The sequence below is a fragment of the Eleginops maclovinus genome, chromosome 4, assembly GCF_036324505.1.
Source record: "Eleginops maclovinus isolate JMC-PN-2008 ecotype Puerto Natales chromosome 4, JC_Emac_rtc_rv5, whole genome shotgun sequence".
Taxonomy (NCBI): Eukaryota; Metazoa; Chordata; class Actinopteri; order Perciformes; family Eleginopidae; genus Eleginops; species Eleginops maclovinus.
In genome coordinates, this window is record NC_086352.1 from 34,545,665 (window position 1) to 34,565,024 (window position 19,360).

Genomic DNA, 19,360 nt, shown 5'->3' on the forward strand with positions numbered 1-19,360 from the left:
GATGGGTAATTTGTGACGTTTTGCTCTCAAGAATCTCAGGCCATTTTGTCTTCATGAACCAATGAGCAGCTCTCAGGAATGAACGAGGCCCCGCCTCCAACGCTGGATCAAGTTCTTATTATACATCCTTGATTTGTTCGAGGCCTATAATATCTACGAGAAGAATCAGGCGCAGGAATGGAAAGTAAACACATGTCTGAAAAGGAGAGGGGAAAATCACAAATTGATACTCATCCCAGTTCAAATTGAATTCGCCTCAACGAGACTCCTACAAGACTCCTCTGTCTCTCTGTGTCTTCCACTGACGAGGCTGGAGCTGACCCTATGAGAACATGCTGGTTCATAAGGACACAGGCGGGATACTCAGTTGACTACAGCTGTGATAGGCTCTCCTCCCAACCTGCCAATGGCTCTGAAGAGAAAGCAGAGGGCCTTTTGCAGGTTGAATGTTATAACTGCTGCCACAACAACCCTAGCTGGAGTTTTAAAAAGGCCAGGTTGAAAACAAAAAATGAGATATTACCACGAAAGCTTTGACAACAGTTTATAACATTACAAACGTGTTTAAGAGATATGAACTGAGCAAATTCCTCTGCAGTCCAGAAGTCTAAATTCTTTGGAAGTTTAAGTGCTCTTATTTAGGTGTTTGTCAGACTGTGTCAGAACTTCATGCAGTCCCTGTGATATTTATCTCCCTTTGTTTTCTCATGCTTTCCCAGAATGGACTGATATGGATCCAAACAGACACTCGTTTATTCTCATCCAGAGCCACACCGGCACAAGCGGCTCTGTTAAAGGACTTATTCCAACAGGATGTGAATATGTGTCTCTGAAGGGTAGACAAATATCAATCCGCCTCTCTCCCTCCTTCCTTTGATGACTCAACAACGCCCATTGGTCCAGGATGTTGGTTGCTACACATTCCACCAATCCTAAGAACATTCATTTCCAAATGAATGTCAAATTGTTTGAATTCAGAAAAATAATCTTAAAGGTTCATTCTAGCTACCTTTATAGTCACCATAAGCCTATTAACTCAAATTATACTTATTATTTAGGATATCTCTGATGATATGATTATTGAATGTTTTTGGCTTTCTTCGCCGACGATTGTCGTGCCAACACAAACAATCAAAACATTCTTTAATTTCATTTTTCTGATCACATTTTTTTAGAATACAAATTTAGAAAATTACAATATTCAATCACAATCAATACAACACAAATGACAAAAAATACAGAAATAACAAGCAATGAGAACAATCAGACAAGAGGACAAGACTAAGGAAAAAATAAACCCTCCCACCCCCGATCTCAGGACTACTCAGGACCAATGACTGCAAACAACAATATCAGTTAAGATGGCTGAGCCGCTTCTTCAGTTTTTCAGTGGTCATAAACCAATATTGGACTCCTTAACTCCAATCACACGTGCAGTGGACAGCTCCCTGTACACTTTTTGCTTTATCCAGTCTTTATCCAGTCTTCTCGACCCGTCAAAGCTTTACATGCTACGAGTCATTCTCCCATTCACACACATTCATACAGAGCAGTGCACCTTGCTCTTTGGAAGCTAACACACTCACACACTGTTGGCCATTGGGAGCAACTCAGGCTTTAGTATCTGGCCCCATCTAACCTTGATAAAGTCCCTTTTGTCATCCATAATGAAAAAATCAAGCAGGTACTTTCATATAAATACTGGGGTGTAATGATTTACTATCCTGAGAAGACACAATGAATAAATCTGTGGAGAACAAAACACAGAACTTATTTTCCGGTCCCGTATAAGGTCCTTTGGGGCGAGTAGAGAAATTCTTCTTCTTTTTTTACATCTGATATGTTCAGTGTTCTACAGAACTGCAATTCTACATGATACAAGTGTTTGCCCGCTGCTTTAAAATCAAAACTGATCCACCAGTTGAAAATCTGATTATGATTGTAGGTCAACCCTGTGAGAGACTTTCCGAGGCTGACCAACATCCATGACCTGAACAGTGAATAGGAATTGTTTCCATCAAATCGGAGGTACAGGGTCCAACGTTTTTTTTTAGGGTTAGCTTGAAGCAGTCTTTGGTGCACTAGTCAATCCTCAACCTACTCCCAGAGTTAATCCTAGTTAGATGAACGTTCTCCTAAAGGTCTGTAACAGATCGTCTTCACTGGTTGGGACACCATGTTAGATGTTTGTTTCCATTTCTGTGGTCTTGATATTTTAATTTGTGTCAAAAGTTGTATTGTATAGTATCCTAACTGTCATAGACTAATGGCATGATCAAGGCCGAGTAGCCACAGCCAGTGTTCCTTCTGGCCCCCCCCCCATCAGGCTACCATCCAACTCACACTGAGCCAACTAGCTTTCCTGCAGGTGCATCGGTTAGAGCTGATGCATAGTTAAGATTAGATAAGATAAGATAAAATGTACTTTTTATTAATCCCCGTGGGGAAATTCAAGAGTTTATGCAACAACAGATTGAGAAGAAAATTAATATTAATATTTAAATGAATGATAGAGATATTTAAGCTTTAAAAAAATTCGTCCAGATTTACCCACACCCTGTTTCCACCGCTGTCTGACATGCGGGACCTCTCAGGGATCCCAGACAGCTGATGTTGTTTGTCTGGTGTCCATCAGTCCGGGCCATGCTGTCTCACTGATGAAGAACTGTCTCACTGATGAAGTGTTCCCAACAGCTGTCACATTAATCTCTGAGAGGACATTCCTCACACCTGACCTCACATGACCTCCACACACTGATACTTTGGAATTGAAAATTAGGGTTGTGAAGTCAATAGCAGGCAGGTGCTACCGTTCATGAATCAGGATATGTTGTTGAATAATACTGTTAGTTATTGAGTCTTTCATTACACTGGTGTACTAACCTCATGCTTGTGTGTCGTTTCTTGTGTGTGTGTGCAGACAAACCCTGTGTGTTGTTCTGCAGCCCTGTGGGTCGAGATGTCCCCGTCCTGGTGTCTGACAGAGTGATGGACGGGACCCCCTGTGGGCCTTACGAAGCTGACCTGTGTGTGAACGGAAGGTGTCAGGTACACACTCACACACACCTCAACATGTGAATCCTCTTTCAGAGTCCTGTTGTAAACTATGATCAGACTTCCTGCTCTCCTGTCAAGAGGGCAGAAGTCAGAGCTAGGGTATTCTCCATCAGAGTGGTGCCAGGCATGATGGGTAATTTGTGATTGTGAGCGTTCTGGCTCAAAGGGGGTTAACAATGAAGGAAGGGGAGCGAGTTGGGGCAAACAAACAAGTTTATTAAAGATAGCTGGGTGCAGCAACACAACAATCAGAACCAATGTAAGTCTGCCTCTCTTTGGTGAGGCGGCTCCGTATCCGTCGGTTTCCATCTCAGGACCCAGCCTACTGCAAGGAGACCAGAACCAGCCTCCGACACTGTATCCAGTTCTTAATACATACATGGTGAGGGCACGGCAGCCATGTGTGACTTCAGACAACACTACATGGTTGATATTGTAGGGTTCTTAAATCTTAAGTAGGAATAGGCGAATAGAATGCAAGAAGCTTCTCGTCAAGTTTAACAGCATTTATTAAAGCATCGATATGATAAGTTTACAATGGACACTCAGCCGAGGGCTTCTCCTACTTAACTGGTCCACAGTCCACTTTCGAGCAGTTATCTTTCTACAGCGTTGTAGGAAGAAGGGCCGTTCTCTAACTTTACATGTTGTTTTCCTCTCTATGGTCCTTCTGGTTTCGTCCTCTCCCATTGGTTAGTGGCGACGGGGGAGGGTCCTTGGCACATTCTGCTTCGTCATCTACTCTGTCTCCTTCTGATGACGTTACCATATCACATCTCTCATAATATCTTGGACATGATAGCGGAGCGAACAGGTACAGGAGGCGTAAAGCGAGGAGATCATTTTCCACTAGTTAATCGATCGCGGATGGCGTCATGCTCGTGGACGGATAAAAAAATTAATAAATGGGTCGCGAAATACACTTGGGCGGCCGTTAATGTACCTGGGCGGCCCACCCAAGTAAAGTCTATAGGCATTTCTCAATACCAAGAATGTAAAGAACGGACTTGTGTACTTGGGGAGAACGTTCTTGCGAGTTGTTCTTGGAAGAATGAACTTGCAAGTTGACAGCACACAGAGCGCTGTTGGCGGTTTGAGACGATGCGTGCTTGCTGGTATTGCGCAATACACAATTGTGGAGCTTCTCAACTCCGAAAACGTTTGAGCAGATTTTGAATTCGCCATCGATTTTCGTAAAACTGCTAATATTTGCAATCTAAACCCTTGATTTCTCGCCTCAAAGGGAATTTGTAGTGAAATAGCATACGAAAATAGTAAAATCATACCATTGTTCAATGGCGTCGAGTAATTTTCCGCTCCTCGCTTGAATGCCGAAATGAATGCTGGGATATATTCGCTGCCGAGTTAACACAAGTTAGCATCCGATGCATCCTTGGTAAAATGGGCGTGTCGAGAACATTTCCGGGAATACATCCGGGAACTTTATTCATTCTTGGTGAATGCGAACTTGGGTTTGGGACAGTACTTGGGCAGCAAGAGATGACGTTTCACAAGAACACGAGCACACAAGTACAGACAAGAACACATATTGAGAAAGGCCCTATGTGTGTGTTGTTAAACTTCAAAAAAACATAACTGTGGTCCCGCAGCTCATAGGCGTGTCCTAATGGCGGGCGCTGTGAACTTTCATATGCATTGAAAGGGCGAATAAGAGAGCTTGATACACACATCACTCACAAAGATGTATGCGTCAAGCTCTATTATTGGCCCCCTAGCTCCGGCTGTGAATCACGTAGGATCTCCCGGGAGAATGCATCGGAAAGAAGAGAGTCTACCGATTCCAGCAACATTTCTACGCCGTATTATGGCATAAATATTAATAACTAAAAAAAACAACGACCCGAAACCGGAACTCCAAAGTGTCGCCCACCAACCGGTCCGTGAGACAACAGTGAATTATGTCCCTTAAAGTTCTGGCACAATTTATTGATTAGTCTCACAATACTCACTCACTGCACAAGTGTGACATGACACAGCATGACTCTGAGGCTCACTGAACCCTCCTCCAATGAGGGTTTGCCAGCAATGACATCACTATGTTGCAATGGTCCAAGCCGTTGCCATGTACGGTGGGGCAGCCACGTGCACGACTCAGGTTAACTGGGCTGAGCTGAAACAGAACATGTGCTGTGGGCTCTATATTCCATCCTGCTGTTCCTCAGGTCCTGCAGATGATTGATGTGAACACCTGATTTAAAAACAAACAATCAGGTTACATTTATTGTATATTGTGATACTTACATTAGGTTACTGATTATAAGTAAAAGTAAAAGATTATATTTTTATAATAACCCCCCCAACCCTGATTAGTTTCACCCTAACCAGCGGGTCCAAGACAAGGCGTCATAACTGGATAAAAAGTAAATCCATCATGTGATAAATGAACACATTTACACAGTGCTGTAGAGAGGAATATCCCTCCAGGCATCAATAGATACCTCATCCATCAGCAGCTATCCACACACTGCTCTCCTGGGGGGGACTACAGTCAGATTTGTGTTGATCTGCTAGTGTTGGATGCAGGAACGCTGAGAGGAATTCCCCCTCCTTCTGGCCACAGCACAGATAGAGAGGCAGAGGGAGAGAGTGAGAGAGAGACCGGTCCAGAGAGTGGAATATGGATGCAATTATGATGACGCACATGTGCTGAGAAAACACTTACTTCTTACATCTCAACTTACAATGACTCACATACCCTTAACTCTGCAAGATCACCTACAGTCAGTACAGCTGTGCTTTTTAAAATATCTATCTCTCGTTTAAAAAAAAGCTTAAATGAAAGTGTAAAATGTGAAAAAATATCTTATCCTCCGTACAGAGGTGGGAGAAGTACTCAGATCTTGTACTTGAGTAAAAGTAGAAGTACTCAGATCTTGTACTTTAGTAAGAGTAGAAGTACTCAGGTCTTGTACTTGAGTAAAAGTAGAAGTACTCAGATCTTGTACTTTAGTAAAAGTAGAAGTACTCAGGTCTTGTACTTGAGTAAAAGTAGAAGTACTCAGGTCTTGTACTTGAGTAAAAGTAGAAGTACTCAGGTCTTGTACTTGAGTAAAAGTAAAAGTACTCAGGTCTTGTACTTGAGTAAAAGTAGAAGTACTCAGGTCTTGTACTTGAGTAAAAGTAGAAGTACTCAGGTCTTGTACTTGAGTAAAAGTAAAAGTACTCAGGTCTTGTACTTGAGTAAAAGTAGAAGTACTCAGGTGTTGTACTTGAGTAAAAGTAGAAGTACTCAGGTCTTGTACTTGAGTAAAGTAGAAGTACCACAGTGTAGGAATACTCTGTCACAGTAAAAGTCCTGCATTCTAAATGTTCCTCCAGTGAAAGTAGAAAGTACTCTCATCTAAATGTACTTAAAGTAGCGACAGTAAAAGTAGTCATTGTTTGATTGGTCCATTTCAGAATAATATCTCTGATATGTTTTATAATTATTGATCATTGAAGTGTTCTCAGAGCTGGTGCAGCTAGTTTGAATGGCTTTGTATACTGCAGGGTAGCTGCTGGATTTACTGCAGGTGAACTAAAGTCTGATTTAAGGGCTGATTATATTTACCATCATTCATCCAAATCTGTATAGTAACTAAAGGGATTAAATACATGTAGAGGAGTAAAAGTACACCATTTACCTCTGAATTGTAGTGGGGTACAAAAAGTAACATACAATGGAAATAATGAAGTACAAGCACTAGTATCTCAAATTTGTACTAAAGTAGAGTACTTGAGTAAATGTACTTAGTTACTTCTTGCCTCTGTGCTGAGTCCTTCACGTTTGCAGTTCTGCAGATCCTCTGCGCACATCAGAAGCTCTGAGAAAACATTCCAACCCTGGCTCTGACCTCACCTGAGAGGGAGCGCAGTGAGGAGTTGGAGGATGGACACTCAGCTGCACACAAAGAGAAGCTGGCAGTCACTGAGCTGCAGAGGGAGGAGATCGAGGAGGAGGAGGAGGAGGAGGAGGCGGCATGCATGCATGTTTTTTCAAGCCTAGCATGTGAGACTCTGGCATGCTATGAAAACACTGGCAAGGAGGGAGAGAGGGAAGAGAAAGAGAGGAAGCAGACAGGAAAAGGGGAGAGGAATATATTCAGTGAAGCTATGAAAATAGAGTGTGTCTGGCTGGACGAGAACCCTGCATGGGCCCCATATGGCCCTTTGATGTAGCAAACCAAGCTATGTCCTCTACAGCTGGCCTGTCAGACTGCCCCCTGTCTGCAGGACGCAGTACTGTTCTGTTCTGTATGATCACTCCTTTCTGTTCAGCATCTGTTCTTCAGTCCTGATGTATGGTGTCCTACAAGGGTCACTTTAAGGGCCCTACATGCATACAGTATGGTTCAGGAGATGCAGAGGCTCCGTTTTCCTCTCCCTGATCTGTTGGATGTTTCAGAATCTCGTACCTGCAATATTCCTTGTCAGCATATTTCATTTGTTCTCCTACAAAATCAATTCATGGCTACTTTAGCAGGATTAGCATTTCAGGTTTCAAATAAGGTAACTCAAAGCTGCTGTGAAAGGTTAAATATCATCCATTATATATATATAATGGATGATATTTAACCCCCTAAGCTCTTTTAGTGGAATTTGTGACGGTCAGAGTTGAATGAACATTAAGGTACCATAGACTGAATTCACAATCGAGAATAGGTTTTGTAGTTCATAGTTCGTGTCAGTTCTGAAGATTCATCTCAGAAGAATCAGAGGAACAAGTTTAAATGTATTCTTGATGCAGGCGATCAAAGGACTCCAGCTGTAGATGCATCATATGTTTGAATTTTTCTGTTCAATTTATGTTTTCTTAAAGATCATGCTATATTTGAACAATATATTGTAGGGCCATATCTATACAATACTTGGTTGTGAAGTGATTCTCTCAAAATACCAAACAGATCCCCATTGTAGCATGCCTCATCCCCCTCTATCTCAGCCCTGTTCCTGAAGTGCTGATTCTGTGACTGTAGCTTTAAATGAACTAGCTGCTGCTGGCCGCGCCCCTTTGGAGGTGCTGCTGACCACGCCCCATTGGAGCTGTTGCTGGCCACGCCCCTTTTGAGCGTCATGATCTCTCCTCTGAAGAGAGTTTTCTACCGGGAGAAACTCAGCTAAATGCTGCCGTGATTAAACGCCTTATTATGTTCCAAACCACATCCAGCATTATCTCTGAAACAGTATGGAGCTCAAACGTTTCTCTCTCGGTTTACCACGAGGACAGGACCTTTATATTACACATAGTCTCTCCAGTACAGCGTTAGCTCTGAGTGTTAGCGCTGCTTGCTAATGTAAACGCAGACCATATTACTTCCAAAACACGTGGCGCATTGTTTCTGATACAGCACATAGCTTGTTCTTTCTTCAGTGTTTACTACTAGAACAGAGACATTATATGTATTATATATATATATATATATATATAATATATATATATATATATATAACAACTTTACTCCTAAGTTCCTCCTGCAGACATCCTGCTGAATACACACACACAGCTGGGGAGGGGAAACAGCTTGCTGACTGTATATGTGGGAAGATAGGTTGCGACTTGTCACGTGGGTGGGACGTTGCCAGGAGTTCAATGTAAAGCCAGCCCACATTTTCCTTATGATGTCATAAGAACGGCAAATCTGGATCAGCTCGTTTGTACCCCCCTTTTTAGAGATGTGGGTAAGGAGGAAAAGAGAGAGGGTTTTATTTGCTGACACTTTGTGAGTCTCCTTAAACAGGGGACACATCGGTATAAAAGACATCAAAAAGTGTATTTAGCATAATAGGGGACCTTTAAGTAATCAACCACTGCACAGGTGTATTATATGTGATCAGGATGGTATCGTGCTGTTAGAATGTCAAAGAGTGATTCAAAGCAACAGCGACCATGTTCATTTCCTTTTGTTCACTGTGATAGATGGTGGTGATGGATGTTTGTGGCTGAAGATGAGCAGAAAACTCAAATCCTTAAAGTCCAGTGAGGGGGGCTATTTGCCCTATCAGTATGGACTACAACATCCACGGCTTCAGAGGCCAGACATTTTCACGATCAGTGGAACATTTTATGTGACTGTAGCTTTAAATGAACTAGCTGCTGCTGGCCACGCCCCTTTGGAGCTGCTGCTGGCCACGCCCCTTTGGAGCTGCTGCTGGCCACGCCCCTTTGAAGCGTCATGATCTCTCCTCTGAAGAGAGATTTCTTTTTTTGGCGGGGGGTCTTTTTGCCTTTAATCGGGTAGGACAGTGGAGAGTGACAGGAAAGTGGGGGAGAGAGTCGGGGTGGGATCCGGAAAGGACCACGGGTCGGGAATCGAACCCGGGTCGCCGGCGTACGGTGCAGGTGCCCCAGCCAGTTGCGCCACGGCCGGGGCCAGTGGAACATCTTTAAGCATCTCTTCATTAATACATTAAAAGCTAGCATTTAGGGCTAGCTTGGTATTATCAGAAACACTGACAAAAAGTCAAATTCCTGATAAGTTTTTACTCCTTTTTCTGATTATAATTAATACACATGGGACACTTACACAGACAGAGACACACACACACACACTCAGTTTTGAAATCCGCTGTTTTTTCTGTTTTGTCTCGATCAGAAAATCGGCTGTGATGGCATCATCGGCTCTTCAGCTAAAGAGGACCGCTGCGGGGTTTGTAACGGTGACGGACGCTCCTGTAAGATTGTGAGAGGAGACTTCAACCACACCAAGGGAATGGGTGAGTGTGTGTGTGTGTGTGTGCCAGATATCAGATTTACCACTCACTGCTGACATGATGCATTTTGTCTGATTTAGTCTATTAATGGAAGCAATGATCAGTTTGACAGTTGTTGTCATTCGGAAGCCTGAAGCTCAAACATAGAAATAGAATGAAGTAGAACTAATGTGTACTGTTTTCCATTGTCATTTTATTAGTGCAATAGAGAATGGTTATTGTTGTTTTAAGACAACACAACAATAGGAGCATGCTCGCAGGTCGCTGTGAATGGGCTAGATGGCTAATTAGCTTGAAGAAGTTCTTTAAGGTCACTTTAATATATTCATCCACATGAATGAAGAACTACGAGAACTCAGACATTTACAGTAGAGGCTTCAAGTTAACGTATTATTGCATCATTGGATCTACTGCACTCTCTGTCACTGGTAACCCGTGTCGAATAGTTCCATAAAGATCACAAATGTGTGTCACACAGCTTTTCTACACTCACATTCTTTATGTATATAACTTGGAGCACCAGAATTGCTCAATAACCGCTGACTGTGATTAATACTGCTTGGTCTTCCTAATGATGGCTTTATGCAGGGCTTTACAGATCAAACATTTAAAATGAACAATATCTTCAATCCTTTTAATCTGATCATATGCATTGTGATGAGTTATGGTTGTGTTTGTGAAAACACCTAGGACTATCACGTTAGGTCAGATACTGTCAATGCACAAAGAGATAACACTTTATAAGGAACAATGAGCTGGTAACCCCATGAAATATATATTTCATGCTTCAGACAGTGTTTCTATTTCTGCAGAGGATTCTCATTCAGCTTTAATTTTTAAATAATCACCCCTTGTTATTAGTGCTAAAAAGATCCTTAAAATTAAAGAGATTAGCTGTAAACATTGTTACTACAGGGAAAAACCTCCTCGCTACGGCAGCGCCTTTACGTTCAGCACTTCTTTACAGGTATCATGATATACTGGTGCATGTTCTTGGCTTCTTTAAACAGGAAGTGATAATGTAATTTAAATCCAGTGTGAAATACTGATTACTGCACTTCAAAATAGACTCAAATCAAAGGACATGGTACAGTATAAATATAATTATCTCCCCTTCTTCTGCACAAGGCATTATCAATGTAAGTGGAAGTTATTATTATTATTATTACCTGTTGCACTGGATTCACAGCTCCTGATTGGTTGGGCAGAAACAAACAGCACATGATCTGCTCAGTCATTCTTTATTCATTCGGTGTGGCATCAGTGATTGTGGTTATTTGAGATATTGACAGGATCTGTGAACACTGTTAACTGAATGAGTTATCAGGCACACCCATGCAGCAGTCCCTCTTCAGGAAAGGGATGATAACAGGAATGGGAGCTTGTGTCAGTGTGTGTATGCACATGTGCATGCACAGGCTGGTGTGGTCCACAGGACATGTGACCTCCATTCCACTTCCTTGTCTCGTCCTCCAGTCCACACTAGGCAGTGTAAGAGGGTATCTACCTGTGTGATGGCTAAACCCAGAGCTGTGCCCAAGTGTTTCTCATGTAAGATGCATGCACCGTGTGTGTATGTGTATGTGTATGTGTATGTGTATGTGTGTGTGTGTGTGTGTGTGTGTGTGTGTGTGTGTATCTCCTGCACTGCCTTGAGTGTTTCACTGTAGGTAGATGAAGGAAGCAGCTCTCTGTGGGCTCCACTGGGTGTGTATTCTGAAACTTAAAGAGTGAAGCTTGGTGACAGTTACATAAGCAGCTGTTTGACCCCGTTACCCATAACACCACTGTGAGGTATGCCAGGGATGCATTCCATTCACCAGGCTGTTTCCTCCTCCCTGCCACGCTGCCAAGTGGGGAGGTGTCGGGGGAGGGGAAACAATCATCTTAAAAAAGTTTGACATTTACAATTCCGTATAAAACGTCAAACTTTTACATTCGGCTTCTTCAAATTTGTTGCTCGTAAACCCAGGTGAGCCCATGGCTGTGTGTGTCTAACCAGAGGTGCACAGGCTGGGGGGGGGGACTGGTTGAGGGTGGATGGATACTGCTGCTGGGCTTGCAGGGGGGAGTGGTGTGTTCGTTCAGTGTCGATAGAAGTTGCCCAAACCCTCAGAAAAGATCCGGACTGGATCAGTTTCAGCACGGACGGGCAGGGTTCTGTGTCATGAACTCAACGTGTGGAAATGCAAATACCGCGTCTCCTCTCCATGAACACTTCACATAAAAACACTTTACTGACACAGACTCACGTTGATAGTACTTTTTTGGTGTCAGACATGTATAGTTAATAGTACTATACAACTGATTTAATACAATTAGTTATTTATAAAACATTTACAGAAACACAAACATGATTCAGGTTCTATTTGCAGTGGCTAAATTATATTTAGATGCCTTCATTAAAAGACATTTTGCGTCAGATTGTTGTTGAGATTTGTGGAAAGCAGGATTTAGACAGATCTTGATGCAGTTAGCCGTGTAAACTTTTCAGTCAAAGTTGAAAACATTTTCTAAAAATCTTAGGTTATTAAAAAATAAGTCCCAGTAACTTATTTACTTAACAAGCTTGAGATAAACCCTCCATATTTCCCCTTATGATAAGCACTCTGAGGCTTCTTTTTTAAGCTATGAAGAAATAAATGAAACCCTATGGAGAGATTTGATGTAGGCTGTTTTTTTCTTAAAGCATATTCAATTATCAAGCATATTTACCTACGTTTGATGGATTTTGCTTACTTATGAGGCAATATACCTTACATCTAGTGAATGGCCCAGCCCTTCGTATGTTTTTCTGTATGTGGCCCTCACTGAAAAAAGATTGGACACCTAAATACAATAGTGATGGCACGTGCAAAGTGAGCATAAGTGATAAAGTCAGAACGGTCACTATAATCAAAAAACAGAAATTGTTGAAATATAGCAAAAATGTGTATCCCTGCTGCGTCATAGTGAAGATAAAATACCTGTTTTTAAAAAAGCGTAACGTCTGTTGAAGTCAGACTAAATGCAGGCTTTTCACCTAAGTATCATTTCTTTTTTTGTTTTGGCTAAAGGAGACACTTCTTCACTGTGCCCTGCCGTTCAGGATTTCTTAGCATATCTTGTTATTGTGTTCAACCTCCAAAAGAACCCACTGAGCTGGGCCTGTTGTGTGATGGAGACAGGACCATGGGGGAGGAAGAGTGATTTGCATTTCATCCTTTGAGTTCATTTGACACATTGTTGCTGTTGTTATGTCATTGTGTTTTTGTTTGATATCACCCACAAGTGTGTGTCAGTCAGATGTTTCCACACTGTCGGTGTGTGTGTGTGTGTGTGTGTATTTGTGTGTGTGTGTGTGTGTGTGTGTGTGTGTGTGTGTGTGTGTGTGTGTGTGTGTGTGTGTGTGTGTGTGTGTGTGCGCGTGCTGTGCATGTGAATGACTTTAGGCTCAGAGGATGAGTTGGTAAGTATGAAATCATGCGGTGTTTACCTGTGAATTACTTAAATATGTTGGGTCTTGTTTACTGGGCACAAAGCAGTTCACCTGTGCCTGGTACAAACATTTCACTTATATGTACATTTAGTCCAGAATTATTCAAATGTAAACAACTTCAGACATTTTCTTCTAATTGATGGGGGGATGTTTTTGACAATGACCAATAATGGTTCTTTAGAATTCAGTGAAGTCCTGTTCGACTACATTGCTTTACTCTCTCTGTATTGATAGTCTAACCCTCACACACACTGCTACAATGGTCAAAGTGAGCTGCTTTGTGTTGAAATAATAACCAACAGGTTTAAATGGGTGTATGTGGAGAAGGGCTGGTGGCTGGTTGTGAAGCAGAAATGAACAGTAAAGAATAACAGCGTGTGTGTTAGTGTTACATCGCCTGAAAGCTCCACCAAAATCCGAAACGGGGGTGATATTGGGTTTTGGTGGAGCTGTCAGGTCCAAGAGCAGTTGCTTTATTCATGCATGTTTGAGATTGTAGATATCTCTGATATTTAATATTTAACATTAAGAGTAATTATTGCAAATACTCCTTATTTACAGTAAATCGTGAGCAGTGTCTTTAGGGCACAGGGACTTAAATCTCCGTCTAAACCTTTTAACATTGGTGGAAGTTGAGTCTGCTTGTACATCATGTGCGTAACAGATGATTAAAGCATGTTGTGTAACTACGGTTGATTCAGCAACAGGAAATCTCCCGATTGTAATGATTAAATCTGAATCCCCTGAGCACAAAGTCAGACTGAGAGCAGACTGTTCCGACGCTTCTAATGAACCCTTACTCTACTTTCAAAATAGAAGCGAGAACAGAGGCATTATTTTCTCCACCGGATGGACACGACGAGCAGTAATGGGTTTCTGTATTCTCCTAAAATTCCTAATGTATGACACTAAGTAACTAATCAGAATCAATTTGTTAGCAAATGATTTAGTTGTTAGGCCATTAACCCATAGCTGTTAGATCAATGTCTGACACATCGGTATGAATAAGCCTACACTGATGATGGGATCATTTCTATTGCCATCAGGCTGAACTTCCTTTGGCTGAACCAACAAAAGTAGCCATGGAGGGCTCAACAAAAGACATAGTCGCATAACATTTGGAAATCAAAATTTATCCTGAAACAGCCCCCATGTGCTCCCTACACAACCTTTTTCCCAGTCGATGATGTCCAGTTTTGTCCAAATTCAGTTTCCTAGGCAAGAATAATTTGTGATCTCGAGTGCTCAGAAGCTGCCAAAGCAATTCATGTGTAATTACAACACACAAAAAAGAAAGAAAAATGTGACATACGACTCAATATATTGATATCCGACACTCCTAAAGATGATAGAGCTGTCTCCTTGGTCTTCAGAGGTCAGAGGGTGCCTTCAGCTTTCTCAGGGTCCAGCCCCTAAACGTTAGTGTGGCCTTTGCTCCGGTTTTATCCTACCGCTGCTCTCTCTCCATCAGGCTACATCGAGGCTGTGGTTATCCCTGCAGGAGCCAGGAGGATCAAAGTTGTTGAGGACAGACCCTCACACAGCTTCCTGGGTAACGATACATGTGTTAGCGAGGCAAAAAGTCCTGCTTTTGTTTTAACTTGATATTATAAAGCACATGTTGATTGTTAATCCATTTTGTAAGACGGGCAGAAAGTGCTGCTACTAACCTCCTCTGTCCTCCCCACAGCACTGAAGGACTCCAGTCAGAGGTCCATCAACAGCGACTGGAAGATCGAGCTGCCCGGAGAGTTTGAGCTGGCGGGGACCACGGTGCGCTACGTCAGGAGGGGCCTTTGGGAGAAGATGTCCGCCAAGGGACCCACAAATAGCCCCCTACACCTGATGGTAAGCATCAGCTTCTCTCTTCTGAGTCTTTATGAAAGGGATGATCTGCAGCCAGCTGGTCTTTATTATCAGGGAAAGAACCCCGACGGAGGAGTCTGGTACCCCCCTGAAGGGAGTCTTTCCACTATGATGACCGGGTCGCTGCACGATATCCCACTTATTACACGGCTGATCAATCAACCAATACTGTGAAACAACATATTGATTTTATGGTTTAAAAGTGATCATATTAGTGCAAGCCGGAGACACAAACAAGGACACAATAGTGTAGGGGAGATGCCATTTCACAACAAAGTGAAATACATTATCAAAATAAAATAACAGTAATAACTTTCATTACGTAACATAACAAAACAAAACTTAATGGAGAAAGAAATAAAAGACAAAAAGAAGAGTCAATGGGATCTCTCCAATACATCCAGCAACCAAACACACACACATTACAGGCCAGGCATATTTATTACTCCATATAATCCCACTCTTCGTTAGAGATGATTGTTTTCCATTTCACCTTCTGATGTGCCACCTTTTGATTTTTGTGGCAATCATTTTTGTGGCAAAGAGACTGTCTTTGCAATCTGATTTTACATATCTTAAAATCAGATGACTCCATGATTGAAGGTCCCCTATGGGGGTGTGTAAGGAAACTCCCAAAGTGTCAGAAAATACATCCCTCTCTCTTTTCCTCCTTGCCCACATCTCTAAAAACGGGGGTACAAACAAGCTGATCCAGATTTGCCGTCCTCATGATGTGATGAGGGAAATGTGGACTGGCTTTACATTTGTTCCTGCCAAACTTCCCCCCACGTCCCAAACTATCGCCCCCCATATCCAATCAGCAAGCTGATCGCCTCTGCAGCTGTGTGTGTGTGTTCAGCAGGATGTCTGCTGGAGGGACTTAGAGTAAAGTTGTTGTATATATAATATATAATGTCTCTGTTCTAGTGGTAAACACTGAGAAGTGTTTCAGAGATAATGCTGGATGTGGTTTGGAACATAATATGGCGTTTAATCACGGCAGCGTTTAGCTGAGTTTCTCCCGGTAGAAAACTCTCTTCAGAGGAGAGATCATGATGCTCCAAAGGGGTGTGGCCAACAGCAGCTCCAAAGGGGCGTGGCCAGCAGCAGCTAGTTAATTTAAAGCTACAGTCACAGAATCAGCACTTCAGGAACAGGGCTGAAATAGAGGGGGATGAGGCATGCTACAATGGGGGATCTGTTTGGTACTTTGAGCAAAACACTTCAGACATGTTTTGTATAGATATGGCCCTCTATATATTGTTGAAATGTAGCATAATAGAAGACCTTTAACTTTTGAAAATAAGCGTTTATGATCGTAGGACTTATGCAAAAATAGAAATCAACAGCTGAATCTGCAGCAACAGCAACGTACCTCACAATGACAGCACCATCCAAACTGTCCTACAGAGGAATATGTTCGCTCCTCTGTTGTTAACCTTACGTCTATTTCCTCGTAATTGTTCTGGTGTAATGAAGTTCACCTCTTACAGTAATTGTTGTAGTCATACATTGAAGTTTGCCAAAGCCTTTTCAGCAGTTCACAGCAATGCACGTGGGCTTTAAGATTTTCCGGCAATTAGCAGCAAAGCTTTGCAACGTTATTCCTCAGTACAACTAGTGCATACTTTCTGATGGAGAAACTATTAAAAAGTATTAGTACAAGTATGCTAAAAGTATTATCTCCTTTTCAACAAGTTATTAGATTGAAACAAATGGGAGGAACCTTTAAATTTACCTTCAAATCTTTTCCACGCAGATTCTACTTCTTACAGATCTGGAGCGCATTGCTGTCCCCTTTCAGATCTTAAGACAATACATCTCACGGTCACTAAAAGGTTTCAGTTTATTTCAGTTTACAGCATTCAAAGTTTTTAGAAGCACTTGCTTTTCCTGGTAACGCTAGCAGCACAGAGAGGACCACCCACAGCCTCCCCCCTCCTGCAGAGCTGGAGACAGGCCTGAACACTTCATTAGGAGATTGGGCATAGTTGTGAGGCAGTGGTGTGGACTGTAATGGAATCTGGTTAATCTCATGTTAGGGATGTCCATTTGTGGCAAACAATGTCATCTTCAATTTATCCTCTTCCTCTCTGAGGGGGGGGGGGGGCACGGTGCTCACTGCTCATTAGATACTGCATTTATAGGAGAATCAAATGCAGTTATTAAATGAATGAAAATTCTTAGAAAGTGGGTTTGTTTCGGAAACAGGATCAGTGTCTGCAGGACATGGCACACGATTACTTTTATTCCTATGTATTAATATCAGTAGGGATTGAATATACTGTATGTGCTGCCATCCCTCTACATATTCCACACTTCATTAACATTAAACCCTGTTGTGAGACGTTACCTAGCATCGGAATTCACCTCTCAAGTGTGAGGTTTTACCATGATTAGCTTATTGGGTAGGTGATCATATGATTGATATTTATATCAGTTTTCTTTACAACACACCAGTAGGTCTTCAGGTAAGATATGTATTCAATCCACATATTACAGGTAAATATAGATAAACTAATTATGCTCATCACACTAATGCATCAGGGTTTCCGTTAGCTGGAAAAATGTATAAAAAAACGGTAAATTCAGGCTATCCCTAGACATTTGTCTTTTGACAGCTACATTACTGGTGCTGCGTCATGACATCACTGTTGACTTTGTTGCTTTTCTCCCAAACGCCTTTCACAACAACAACAACAGTCTGGGACTGCGTCGGGTCGATGATCGTGTTGCTTTTGTCATACAAAGCCAGATTGAATTAAAGAACTACTGCTCCGACCTTATCCTTTTCTCCAGAGTGCCGTGGTTCATTGTTCATTAATGTGGTTCAGCAGCACTTACCGCCCGCTGCAGTGCTGCTCGTCCACCAGCGTTTAGTCTCCCATTAACTCACAGCAGCGGCCGCTGGAAGTATTCACTGTCTGACTGTCACACAAGCAGCTGATACCCTTACCTGCACCTGATGAGTGACCTTGTTGTAGAAAGATCAGTGAAACGTTTTAATGTTATTGTAGTTTTTGCTCTGCCTACCCTGGCCGCACATCCCCGGACTCTATAAATCTGCTTCATTAGTTGTGTTTTTTAAGAATAGCTAGTAAAGCTCTGCTGACTTGATCACAAACTCACTGCATTTCCTATCACTTGAGATAGCTAAAAGTGATGGGAGGAGACTGACTCTGGGTGGACCCTACATGGAGCAGGGCCCCAGCAAGGTGTTCGCCCCCCCCCCGCTGTGAGGTGTTAGGGCAAACGCAGCTTGGCTGAATCTAATTCTAGTAGTGATGATGTACTGTCAGGTTGCTGACTGGTTATGCTCATGTATGATGACATAAATATATTCTGACTCTGCTGAGATGCTGACTGCTATCTTCTTCTGATTAATGCAGATAAAGTGAGTGAAGGTGGTTGAGTTTCAGCTCAGCGGGACTTTAATTTAAACCCCTCTCTGTCCCGCCCCCAGGTGCTGCTCTTCCATGACCAGAGTTATGGGATCCACTATGAATACACCATGTCTCTGAACACAACGCAGGACAGGAGCAGTGAGGAGCACAAGGAGCCAGAGTACCTGTACATCTGGACTCACAGCAGCTGGCAGGACTGCACGGTGCAGTGTGGAGGAGGTAACACAAACACACACACACAGTTAGAGCAGGCCTAATTGTGGGGCGTCCCGCTGCGGGTCTTGTGAGCAGCTCCTCTGATCCTCTCTGTTATATTGCTACCCAGGGATCACAATATTCAGATGAACTGACGTGAGAAGAGCACTTTGAAGTTCCAGGGCGCTGCAGGAGAGCAGGTCAGCTGCTCCTGGATTAGTTTTCTGCTCTTAATGCTGGATTAGAGTGGATCCCCTGTGGATGTTTCTAGAACACACAGCACAGCGAGACACTGCCCGGCTCCTGCGAGCCCCGCTGAACACCCTGCGGTCCTACAAGGCACCGACATGTTTAAAGTTCTTACATGTTTGCACCTCACAAAGTTCAACCATTTCTCTTTTTACAAGAGGAGATTTCACAATGAATAATAATAATAATAATAGTAATAATAAAGCTTTATTTATAAAGCACTTTTCATACAGCACATGCAGCTCAAAGTGCTTTACAAAATGGCAAACATCACAAGTTAAAAACAAACAACAAGATACATGCAGCATAGCAACAAAATATAAACGTTTTTGGGACACAAGACTAGGGAAATCAATGCAAAAATATAAAACCCTATAAAATAAAAGCAAACAATAAAATG

The 19,360-nt window shown here is 42.4% G+C and overlaps 1 protein-coding gene across 5 annotated transcripts in view; it reads left to right on the forward strand.

Moving 5' to 3' along the window:
* The window catches only part of adamts17 (ADAM metallopeptidase with thrombospondin type 1 motif, 17), a 97,488-nt gene that overhangs the window by 67,988 nt on the left and 10,140 nt on the right, over nt 1-19,360 (forward strand). For 3 of the 5 annotated variants that reach the window (XM_063880472.1, XM_063880473.1, XM_063880474.1), the window contains exons 14-19: nt 2,921-3,048; nt 9,651-9,771; nt 11,245-11,319; nt 14,718-14,798; nt 14,937-15,094; nt 18,576-18,735. In XM_063880472.1, the coding sequence (XP_063736542.1) occupies nt 2,921-3,048; nt 9,651-9,771; nt 11,245-11,319; nt 14,718-14,798; nt 14,937-15,094; nt 18,576-18,735 (723 nt within the window). The remainder of the gene's footprint in view (nt 1-2,920; nt 3,049-9,650; nt 9,772-11,244; nt 11,320-14,717; nt 14,799-14,936; nt 15,095-18,575; nt 18,736-19,360) is intronic. The other 2 variants (XM_063880475.1, XM_063880476.1) reach the window with 1 other exon arrangement.